Genomic DNA, 12,138 nt, shown 5'->3' on the forward strand with positions numbered 1-12,138 from the left:
TCCTGGTTCAAGCAATTCTCCTCCCTCACCCTCCCCAGTAGCTGGGATTACAGGCACACGCCACCACACCCACCTAATTTTTGTATTTTTAGCAGAGACGGGGTTCCACCATGTTGGCCAGGGTGGTCTCCATCTCCTGACCTCATGATCTGCCTGCCTCAGCCTCCCAAAGTCCTGGGGTTATAGGTGTGATTTTGGATCACATGCTCACAGTATGTATCTGATTATTTTATTCTGGCCAAATCTGTCATATTTGTTTAGGTAAATGAATTACCTAAATATTAGGTTACCCAAACTGAGTGTTTGCAGTTAGGTAGATGACATACATGTTAAACCTCCCAGGACACTGATTTCTTTTTCGATGTGCTAGTATCAAATTCTAGCAAATTTATTTCTTAGGCAAAAAAAAAAAAAAAAAAAAAAAAAAAAAAAAATCATTCCCTTTTCAAAGCCTTCTGATTTCTTTAAAATGAAATCAAGCAAGCATCCCAGCATACCATGGGTCAGAGGAAACTGGAACTTTCAGGGCAAAATCTTAGACCCAAGATGAATTCTGCAAGGAAACATGAGTTGAAACTGATCCAGCTATTTGTAGGATTACAATAAATACACCTTTGCCCTCAACTCCACAATTTACTGCCAAGCTGTACAAGGCAGGGATACAAAAGGAGCCGGTGGGGAGAGACTGTTAGCGGATCCCTTCACTCCAGACGCCAGTTTCATCCCAACACGAGGATTCTTGACTGCCTCTGCCCCTGAGTAAACACCTTTCCCTCAAGCAAATTTCCCTTTCTCCCGCCTTCTTTGCAAACAACATCTGAATTTGCACGTTCTCACCAGCAAATCAAATGAAAGTAACCTATTTAACCAAATAAACTGAAGAACACGCCATCGACAGACAGATGGGTTCCTACGGTTCAGTATTTTTACAGTAGGCCTTTCCGTTAAAAGAAAAAAAAAACACATTTCTCCTGCAGAACGCTTTATAAATATGGTTTTGATGATCACAATTACATTCAGACAGTCTCCTACAACAACAAACGACTTTTGGATCTGCTCAACAGAAAGAGGACTTTGCAGCTGTGTTCAAGGAAACAACAAAAGCAGAGTGAATGTTCATTGAGTCAGATTGCACTGAGGCTCGGGTCTAGCTCTTTCACGACGCGTTTGAGTTGCAGATTCAAAACGTAAATAACTTATAGGATGATTGTTCATGAAATTCGAATCTTAATACCGGAATAAAAGAGTAGCCCGCGGACAACGATCCCAGGGAGGACGCGGGGGCACGTGGACACCCCCACCTCCAGAACGTGGTCTGGTCCCTCTTCTGCCGCGCACTATGGATCCGATGGACTCCCGCCACCGAACCCTGACCGGCCGCTACTGACCTAGTCCTAAGTTAGGAACAGCCCCGCGGACCGCCCCCTCTTCCCCCATTTCATCAAAATCGGGGAGCAAATTCAGAAAAGGCGCAGCTGGCTTTCTCCCTACACGTGCCCGAAAACTCGGAGGCTGGGTTCCCCTGTCCCTGGATGTTTAATAAGAACTCCGGGCAGTTCGCATGACTTCTTTCTCAGAGTGCCTGGCGGTTTAAGTTAATGCATTTTCCTCTCTCGCCTTTGGGGGGAAAGCCTGGGCTGCTGGGGTCTGTGGGCCCCTCCCCCGGACTTCATCTTCCATTCCTTCCCCAGCCCCCGACCCGTTTTGGTCTCCTGCAAAAAAGGGCGACACTCCCCTCCCCACCCCCCACCCCCCCACCGACCAGGAAAAGCCAGTTCAAGAAGGGTGGGGCCCCGCGCGCCCCGGAGCAGCGCCCCTGGAAGGCGGGGGCAGGAAGCGGCCGCCGCGCCCCGTCCCGCTTCCCTCCCTTCGAGCCAGAACAATGGCCTTTAGCCCGGAAAACGGAGTCGGGAGCAAAGCCGGGCGCGCCCCGGGGGCCACGCGGGACTCGGTGGGCGCCACAGGCCCGAAGCCCCCAGGCGCCTCCTCCTCCTCCCCCGCCCGCGCCCCCGCCCCCGCGCGGCACCCCCAGCGGGAGCGCGAGGCCCAGCCCGCCGCGGACAATGCGCGCCCCGCGCCCGCCCCCCGTCCGCCCCCCGTCGCTGATTGGCCGGCGCGGGATTTGGGCAGCGCGCGGGGGCGGGGCGGGCCGGGGCGCGAGCGCGGGGCGGCGGTGCGCGTGCGCGGGGCGGGCCGGCGCCGGGCGGGGGCGGTGCTTTGTGTGCGGCCGGCGGGGCGCGCGGCGGTGCGGGCGGGCCACGGGCGGCGGGCGCCGCGGTCGGGCGGGCGGGCGCGCGGCAGCATGGAGGAGCTGAGCAGCGTGGGCGAGCAGGTCTTCGCCGCCGAGTGCATCCTGAGCAAGCGGCTCCGCAAGGTGCGTGCGGCCCGCCCGGCCCCCGCCCCCGCCCGCCGCCCGCCCGGCTCACGGCCCGTCTTCTCTCCCCGCAGGGCAAGCTGGAGTACCTGGTCAAGTGGCGCGGCTGGTCCTCCAAGTGAGTCCCCCGCGACGCCGCCCCGCCCCGCCACCCCCTCGCCCGGGGCTGGCGACGCGGAGCCCCTCGGCCGCGCCGTCGGGGGGCCTGGGGGCGCCCGCGGGCAGGGCGGGAAGTTCGTGGTGTCCCCGCGGACTCCTCCGGCTCCGAGGGGGCGGGGGCCGCCCGGCCCGGGGCTGCCCTTTGTTTACACGTCCGCGGGTGCGGGGCTGGGCGGCCCGCCGCGCCGGAGCCCCTCGGCCCGGGGCCCACGCGCCGCGCTCACCCCTCCCCTGCCCCGGCCGGGAGCGAGGCGCGGGACGCGAGCCCCCCTCCTCTTGGCCAGACTCTCCCCGCTGTAACCTGAGCTTCCTATTGATGGATGTAGGGTTTCTTTTTCTTTCTTTCTTTTAGTGGAAGGGAGTGGAGTTGGCGTCCCCGGAAGGGGCTCTGGCTCGGCACAGCTGCTCCCGCGGCCCCGTCGCCCCGTCTCCCCAGACCCCACTCTTTCTTCGCTTCCCCTCGAGGTGCCCCGGCCCGCGCGCCACATTGTTCTGGATCTCGGGCTGGGCGCCTGTGCCCCTCCCTGCATCCTGGACCTGCCTTCCCTTCCTCCTCTGGCTCCGGGCCAGGGTTTGGGGAATTCCCTCTCTCTGCAACTTTGCTTTTTATTGGGATTCGTTTTTCTCCCAGGCAGAGACTGTGGGAGTCCTCTTGTGGCCTCGTTGTAATTGGGGGGTTGGAGCGACAGTTTCCCTTTGGGTCTGTGGTTAGTGCTGGCTTGGTGGGGGGTGGCCAGCCTCCAAAACCTGGGTTTGGACTTTGAGAAGTTAGCATGGTGCCCTCGGACTGCTTTGCGAACCCTTGATCATCAGCCTGGCGCCTCACGCTGCCCTGCCCTCTGCCTTGCAGACATAACAGCTGGGAGCCAGAGGAGAACATCCTGGACCCGAGGCTGCTCCTGGCCTTCCAGAAGAAGTGAGGATGCTGACTGCACAGTGGGGAGGGCGCGTGGGGGGCAGGGGTGGGGCAGTAGCTGGTAGCTGCCCACCTGACCGGAGGCTGAAGCTGGAGCTGTGGTCTGAGGTCCCTTAGCAAGATTGTCTCCAGGGCCATCTCTGTGGCTGGCTCTAAAAGTTCCCGGGCAGCCTGTATCCATCCCTGTGAAGACCCTAAGTGAGTGCTGCTTTGATCTTTCTGACAGCCAGACTTGCTAAAACCCACTTTTTCAGTTGCTTCAGATAAAGATTGTTAGCTTCTCTGAGCCTTTTCTGCTGGATAATTTACAAATGGCTTTCACAAAAATCCAAGATAGCAGGTTTGCCACGACGACGCAGGCTTGTCCTTCCAGCGCTGCACATGTGTGCCATCAGGCAAGAGAAGGCTCAGAGAGGGAGCTGGAACACGCAGCACGCGGTTATGCCTGTTGTGGTGTCTCTCTCAAGAACGTCACATTTATTTTGGTCTGGGCTGCAGAGCATGCAGTATGGAGTAGTCCCATGGGGCTGGATTGGACCAGACTTGTTTCTGTGTCTGGATGTCATTTCTGTTGTTAGGTAGGAGACTTGGGATGAGAGGAGGCCTCCTTGAGATATTTGAGGGCAAAGGGTGACGAGGAGAGGGCAGCAGCGTGAAGAGCCAGGAAGTGCTGCTCAAGCAATGGCAAGACGTGGGGCTTTGCACTGACGGCTCCCCGGGCTCCCCGGGCTCCCGGGCTAGACTTGCCCTTTGGGTAGAGGCAGAATTGGTTGTTGGAGTCTTTCCCAACCAGGGTCCGTCTGGTAGGTTTGTTCTCTGGTAGCAAAAGCGTGTTTACTTTTTTCCACCGTAGCAGGACATTTTGGGTCTTCCCAGTGGGGACGTGACAGTGGGGAAATAGAGGTAGGGAGAGCGAAAAGAAAAAAGGTCAGCCTCTGCTTGCTGAAATCCCTTTGGAAAATTGTAATGGCAGCCCATTTTCTATTCCTCTCTGGGTCCTGTGAGCCTTGGGATGGAGGGATGGCTTGACCCACTTCAGAGGCTGGCATGTTTCTCTGCATCTGAGACAGTCCTAACTTGAGAGAGATTGTGCCCTTGGTCCTGGTTTTGGTTATAGCAGAGCAGACGACAGCAGGAATACTTGAGACACGAGTTTAAAACCCGTGGGTGGCCTGGATTACGTTGTAGAAGAAAGAAAATGGGGAAGGTGGCTGTTGGGCTTTCTCCATCCCCCTGGGTACTAGGAGCTGGCTGTCACCTGCTTGGTATTGGCAGGGCTGGAGGTGCAGCCTCTGTGGCTCACAGCGCTCAGTGCACAGGTCAATGTTTCAGCAGAGGAGACCCTTGCAGCACCCCACTGTCCTTTTAGGACATTTCGGGTTAAGGACCAGCACTTATCTGGAGTGTGAGCTTTGCCTGGTACTGATCAGATCTGTGTTTAAGAGGTTGCCTTCCAGGTTCCAGTGGGATGATGTTTGCCAAGTGTAATTACCAGGGCCCCTTCCCTTGAGAGTTACCTGAGATACAAGCTTTCTCAGGGGGCTGGAGGCTCTACATAGATTTTTTTTTTTTTTTTGAGACGGAGTTTCGCCCTGTTTCGCCCTTGTTACCCAGGCTGGAGTGCAATGGCGCGATCTCGGCTCACTGCAACCTCCGCCTCCTGGGCTCAGGCAATTCTCCTGCCTCAGCCCCCTGAGTAGCTGGGACTACAGGCACGTGCCACCATGCCCGGCTAATTTTTTGCACTTTTAGTAGAGACAGGGTTTCACCATGTTGACCAGGATGGTCTCGATCTCTCGACCTCGTGATCCACCCGCCTCGGCCTCCCAAAGTGCTGGGATTACAGGCTTGAGCCACCGCACCCGGCTCTACATAGTTCTTCATGACCCCGGCGGTGTGGAGGCTCTTCGGGGGTACTGCGGATGGTGCATGCGTTGAGCCCTGCGTGCTTCAGAACATGGCACCTCTGTCTTCTCCGTGCAGAGTAGAGTTTAGGAATAGGCAGGTCTTTTCAAAAAGGAAACATGGAGAGCCATGCGCCAGCAGCCAGGCTCTGCGAGGGCTGGAGGGCCATGGTGCTCCTTGCTCGGGTGAGCGTTTTATGCATCTGCAGCTGCCAAGGGGATGGGTGGCACCTCCCTGCCCTGGGCTTCCTTCTCCTCTTGGAATTTAGGAGGTTGGACCACGTGGCCAGCGAGGCCGCTTGTAGTTAGGATATGCTAGAATTTCCACGCAGCGGTGTACCTGCAGGAAGCTGCCTTCAGAGGGGTCAGAGAAAACGGGGATCACTGGTTTCCCAGCATTGCTCTGTCTTCAGCTTGTCCTTACCCGCATGAAATGGGATGGCTGGTTACAGATCCTAGTGCAAAGAACGGCGTCTGATCTCTGCCTTGGGTATTGATATGTTTCCAGCGAACAAGATGTGCCATTATAGGCCGCCAGGAATAGGGTGCTGCAAGCCACGGAGTCCCATGGGGTCGAAGGGGGTGTACACAGGGCTTCTCCGTTAACTAGTGGTGTGCCTTCAGGGAACACGAGAAGGAGGTGCAGAACCGGAAGAGAGGCAAGAGGCCGAGGGGCCGGCCGAGGAAGCTCACTGCCATGTCCTCCTGCAGCCGGCGCGCCAAGCTCAAGGTGGGTGTTTGCAGCTGGTGTGCTGACCCCACCTCCCAGTACCCCCTTGGGGTGGGGGCAGGCAGAGGGAGGGTTTGGGGCCCTTAGGAAGGGGGTGGCACTCCTGCCAACAGTTTGTCCCTCTGCCCGGAAGACAGGAGCCCCCTTTCTTCCTGCCTCTCAGTTTCTGCTGCCAGGGACCCCAGCTGGCTGAGAGTTCCTCCCTGCCCCTCCCAGGGCCTTCCTGCTTCTGCTCCAGTCTGTCCTGCGTGCATCTCTGCTGCATGGCAGGGTCAAAGTGCTGCTCACAAGCACTTCTCACTCCAGGGGGTCTTCTGGGGACAGAAAGGAACAGGAAGCATGCATACAGTAGGTGCTTGTAGGATTGCCAGCTAGATGTGACTCACAAGCTCAAGATTTTGGGCTACTCCAGGCCCACCTCTCAAGGCACCTGAAATTGAGGGGGCCAGATGAGGCAGGGCTGACTGAATAGCCAGGGGTGCCAGGAGGGGGCCTTGCAGGAGGGCAGAGGCAATGTGGGGTGATGAACGTGCTTGTCGAGACCGTCCCGTCACCCCTCCCGCTGCAGTGATGGGCTCATCCTGCCTCAGGTATGCCATGGACCCTGGGGTTCACGGGGCGGGGAGGAGGGCTGGCCTCAGTCCGGGATGTGTCTTTGATTCCCTCCTCGGAGCACTGTCCCTGGACCTCCACATGGTGTGGCCCCAGGCTCAGTCACTTACACAACCCGCTTTTCCAGGAGGGTTTACTGAATGAATGTTTTTACTGGCCTTACTTCGTCTTGAAAATCTTCTTTTGAGCAGCAAGGCAGGGCTGCAGAAGCCCTGCTGACTGAGGAGGGCCACGAGGCAGTGACTGATGCCTGCCAGGGGAGCGGAGGCCCTCCAGGTCTGACAGAAATCGCCCTTGTTGAATTTGGGAGAATCAGGCAGCAGGGAGGCGGTGTTGGATCTGACGCTGTAAAATCCCCAGGCAACATGGAGGCCCATGAAACACGAGGACGCTCTTATTTAATATTTAGGGTGACAGCCAGAAGGCGAGGAGGGCAGTGGCTTGTTTCCCTGTGTCTTGGAAGGCTCAGACTGGGAAATGGGGATACTTGGTTTAGGCCGCAGAGCTGGGCCTGCTGCTTCATACGACCTGGAGCCTCGCGAGTCCTGCGAACTGTGACACTCTGGATACAGTTAGTTGCCTTTGGATGTCTGCTCTGCGGCCCCCTTGACGGCTGACGGTGGGCGGGCGTTCTAGTGTGGACTCCGTCCTTACTCTGACGTCGTCCTTACGAACCTGTTCTCTCTCTGTCGCACCTTTCATTTTGCCTCTCGTGGAACTGAGTGTGGCGAGAGGTGGCGCCTTCCCGGCTGCCTCTCCGGTCTGAAGGCCACAGGAGGTACTGGCTGCTCTGGACCGCGGGAGCAGGCAGTGGGGCTGGGACATCGCCTTTATCTTTGTTTTTTCTTTTTTCTTTTTTTGACGTAGTCTCACTCTGTCGCCAGGCTGAAGTTCAGTGGCGCAGTCTCAGCTCACCGCAGCCTCTACCTCCCAGTTTCTAGCAATTCTCCTGCCTCAGCCTCCACAGTTATCTGGGACTACAGGCACGCACCACCACACCCAGCTAATTTTTGTATTTTTGGTAAAGATGGGGTTCAGCCATGTTGGCCAGGCTGGTCTTGAACTGAACTCCTGACCTCAGGTGATCCACCTCCCTCAGCCCCCAAAGTGCTGGGATTTCAGGTGTGAGCCACTGCACCCTGCCAACTTCTTTATCTTTCTAGGAACCCGATGCTCCCTCCAAATCCAAGTCTAGCAGTTCCTCCTCTTCCTCCACGTCATCGTCGTCTTCCTCAGACGAAGAGGATGACAGTGACTTAGATGCCAAGAGGGGTCCCCGGGGCCGGGAGACCCACCCAGTGCCTCAGAAGAAGGCCCAGATCCTGGTGGCCAAACCCGAGCTGAAGGACCCCATCCGGAAGAAACGGGGCCGCAAGCCCCTGCCTCCGGAGCAGAAGGCACCCCGGAGACCCGTGAGCCTGGCCAAGGTGCTGAAGACGGCCCGGAAGGACTTGGGGGCCCCGGCCAGCAAGCTGCCCCCTCCACTCAGCGCCCCCGTGGCAGGCCTGGCAGCTCTGAAGGCCCATGCCAAGGAGGCCTGCAGCAGCCCCAGCACCATGGCCACCCCAGAGAACCTGGCCAGCTTGATGAAGGGCATGGCCAGCAGCCCCGGCCGTGGTGGCATCAGCTGGCAGAGCTCCATCGTGCACTACATGAACCGAATGACCCAGAGCCAGGCTCAGGCTGCCAGCAGGTTGGCACTCAAGGCCCAGGCCACCAACAAGTGTGGCCTCGGGCTGGACCTGAAGGTGAGGACGCAGAAAGGGGAGCTGGGAATGAGCCCTCCAGGAAGCAAAATCCCAAAGGCCCCCAGCAGCGGGGCTGTCGAGCAGAAAGCCGGGAGCACTGGGGGGCCCCCACACACCCATGGCGCCAGCAGGATCCCTGCCGGGTGCCCAGGCCCCCAGCCAGCCCCCACCCAGGAGCTGAGCTTCCAGATCTTAGACTTACAGAGTGTCAAGAATGGCATGCCTGGGGCGGGTCTGCTCGCCCGCCACGCCACCACCACCAAGGGTGTCCCGGCCACCAACCCAGCCCCTGGGAAGGGCACTGGGGGTGGCTCCATCGGGGGCAGCGGGGCCACCATGCCCACCGACACCAGCAAAAGTGAGAAGCTGGCCTCCAGAGCAGCGACGCTGCCCACCCCTGCCGGCAAGAGGGACTGTGTCAAGGGCAGTGCCACCCCCAGTGGGCAGGAGAGCCGCTCGGCCCCCGGAGAAGCCCGCAAGGCGGCCGCGCTGCCCGAGATGAGTGCAGGCGAGGAGAGCAGCAGCTCTGACTCCGACCCTGACTCCACCTCACCGCCCAGCGCCGGGCAGAACCCGTCAGTGTCGGTTCAGACCAGCCAGGACTGGAAGCCCCCCCGCAGCCTCATCGAGCACGTCTTTGTCACCGACGTCACCGCCAACCTCATCACCGTCACAGTGAAGGAGTCTCCCACCAGCGTGGGCTTCTTCAACCTGAGGCATTACTGAAGGCCCCACGCCACCAGCTGCCCGGTCTTACCTCCCCTTCTCTGTCTCGGGTTTTGCTGACTTAAGTGACTCCCAGCCCAAGCCCCGTCAAGGGTCTGGGTCGGGAGGAGGAGTAGGTGGTCTTGAAGAGCAGGCTTGGAAGGGGCTTCTCCCCGCCCCCACCCTGCCTTGCTGGCCTGTTCTCCACCATGTTCCTACCTCTGTAGGCCTCTCCTCTCTCCTCCTGCCAGGAAACGTGGAGGCACCCGTGGCTCAGGGTGACCGTCTTGAACAGAGCGGGCTGCTTCGTGGCTGCGTTGGTGCTGGGTTTGAACTGCCCCTCCTTGGCCTGCAAGACTGAATCACAGCTTTGCTCCCATCTCCCAGGGTCTGAGGTATCAGGAGGGGGCTTCTGGCCCACCTCACGTTCAGCCTTGGGTGGCAAGAGAGTGTCGTGGGGAGGCAAGGCCAGTGGGACTCGTGTTCCCTCCACCTGGTGACAGCTTTTGGGAGATGGGATGGGTGGGGGCGGGCCTGGTTAGCATGGCCTGAGCCAGCAGTGGTGGGGTGGGGAGCCATCCCCTGACAGCTGGGGGCTGGCTAGAGCCTTGTGAAGGACAGTGGCTGGCGGCTGGTATAGAGTGAGCACAGGAACCCAAACAGGCTTTGCGGCCATCTAGCCCCACTTCAGGGCAGCATCGACGGCCCCCACACAACCCACAGGCCAGGATGGGTGGGGTGGGGGGTTGTTCCACCTGAAGAGCCTCCACACTTTGGAGCAGGAGGCAAGCTGTGGCCACTGCCCACCCTTTTGCTGTCCCAGTGAGAAGTGACCCGAGCCCCCTTCCAGACCCACCCCCTGCCTGGGGTCCACTGAAGCATCTTCCATTTCCAAAAAGCCTGGAGTTCAGTGTCCGAAGGAAAACCCGACATGGAGGTGCTCAGGCCCAGAGGAGTCCCGTGGGCAGGACCCTTGGCAGGCAAGCCCGTCCCTCCACACCCAGGACTGACTGCTGCTGATCAAGGACTGGCTTGGTCCTAACTGTGGTCCAGAGACTTCCCCGAGACGAGGATGGGAGTGCCAGCACTTGGGAGGCCATCCGCCCAGCCGCCAGCTCTGCCTGTGCCACAGGTGTTCGCTGTGGGTCCTGCCCACATGGACGAGCCATTCCTTGAGGAATGCCACTTTCCCTGACAATCCCCCTTCCCGTTAGGGGTTCCCTGTTTGGCTCCTTTCCAGCTGAAAATACCTGTACCATGTGGGAAGCTGGGTGAAGTCTGGGCGGCCCCCCGGTATAGGGCCCTCGAACGCTGTCAGCTTCGGCCTTGAGGCCATGTTAACTCAAGAGTCTGAGCCTCTTCCAGGTGGTGACATGGGAGCTGCCTTGTATAGCTTCTGACCAATATCAGGATTTCTGTTCTGAGAGCAGCTTGGGCAGAGACAGGGAAACCCAGAGGTGGCAGCAGCAGGCAGTCTGGCCACCGGATCTTTGTGATGCCAAAAAGAGAAGTTCGAGGGAGTGAGTGGTCACTTTCTGTTCTTATGATTGGATCAAGTCAGCCTGCAGGCATGGGGCTATACCAGTGCCTGGCCACAGGGGCGGCTGCCCTTCCACAGAGCAGCCCGGACTTGGAGAATGGGCTCTGGTTTCCGGGGGGCAAGACCCCCCCCCCCGCCAGTACTTCACTGTGCCAAATAGGAAGAGGTGGCCTTGGTATAGCCAAATTGATCTCAACAGTGTGCCTTTGGGGAGGGACCCATTTCCTTGGCTTCATTGAGGGCCATCCATATGCCACCTGGGGCCAGCCCACAGTGGCTGTGTTGGCTGCCACAGGAATGGTGCCCACCTCAGCCAATTGAAAGGCTGAGAGTCCCAGACATCTAGGCTGGAGCTGGAGGCAGTAAGGGGAGGAGCTGCTCCCACAGGAGAGGGAGAGATTCCAGCTCCCTGCTCGACCTAGGAGAAATGGTTCCTGGCGTACTATGCCTCGGGCACCAGCCTCCCAGTCCCCAGACAGGCAAGGTCGTGGCTCCTTCCTGCGGAGCACGGTGCTGCCTTGGAGTCTCCAAAGCCAGGCTGACAGCTCTCCAGTCCTTCAGGGGTGACTGGGCTTCCAGGAGTTGGAGAAATGAGAGTGTCTCACTGGGTGCCTGGGCTGACCAGACTCCTCCCCAGCAGCCAGGTCTCCAGAGCCCGAATTGGTGCCTTTCTGTTTACCAGCTACTTCAGTCCCAAAGTTTGAATCTGCAGATACCTTACTCCCAGCCACTTTGCCTTCTTACTGTGTTGCGTGTTTTTCCTGGTGCTTAAAGAGTGTGTGTACGTGTGCAGGGCAGGTGCCGCCACCGGGGAGCTGCCCCAAATGCTCAGACTTGGTTGTCTTATGTTTACCAATAAATAAAAGTAGACTTTTTCTATTTTTATTTGCTGCTATTTGTGTGTGTGTGTGTGTGTCACTGTCTAGGTATCTGGCACATCTGTGTGTCACTGTCTAGGTATCTGGCACATCCTGAAGGTCCCACAGGAACGGTGGCCTGTGTGTATGTGGAATGGTGTGTTAACCCCGTCCTGTTGGCTCCTGTGTTGAACAGGAAGCAGTGGCCAGTCTGCCTTCTTCCTTACAGGTGTTGGCATATTTTTCTATGTATATATTTTGTACCAAAAAAGAGTGTTCCTTGTTTTGGTTACACTCGGAATTCTGATCTAGCTGGAGAGGGCTCTGGGCTGAGACATTTCATTAAGGGGAGACTTTGGGGGAGGATCAAGCTTTGAACCAAAGCCAATCACTGGCTTGATTTGTGTTTTTTAATTAAAAAAAAAAATAAATAAAAAGCCAAATCATTCATGTATGCCACTTCTAATTGCTTTCAACTATGGCTGCTTGCTTTCTTAAAAGAATGAAAATAGATGTGTTATTGCCTTAGGACAGGGTCTGTGTTGAAACAGGACAGCCACCCAGAGCCCACGCTGAACTGGGATCAACCAGTT

The 12,138-nt window shown here is 58.0% G+C and overlaps 1 protein-coding gene across 1 annotated transcript; it reads left to right on the forward strand.

Annotated features, from left to right (window-relative positions):
• The first annotated feature begins 2,217 nt into the window (after window positions 1-2,217).
• On the forward strand, window positions 2,218-11,563 carry CBX2 (chromobox 2). The gene is made up of 5 exons (XM_039476913.2): window positions 2,218-2,374; window positions 2,449-2,492; window positions 3,384-3,449; window positions 5,978-6,083; window positions 7,859-11,563. The coding sequence occupies exons 1-5, from the start codon at window positions 2,303-2,305 to the stop codon at window positions 9,167-9,169; spliced, it is 1,599 nt and encodes a 532-aa protein (XP_039332847.1). The 5' UTR covers window positions 2,218-2,302; the 3' UTR covers window positions 9,170-11,563.
• Window positions 11,564-12,138: the final 575 nt, after the last annotated feature.

The sequence above is a fragment of the Saimiri boliviensis genome, chromosome 17 (genome assembly GCF_048565385.1).
Source record: "Saimiri boliviensis isolate mSaiBol1 chromosome 17, mSaiBol1.pri, whole genome shotgun sequence".
NCBI lineage: Eukaryota > Metazoa > Chordata > Mammalia > Primates > Cebidae > Saimiri > Saimiri boliviensis.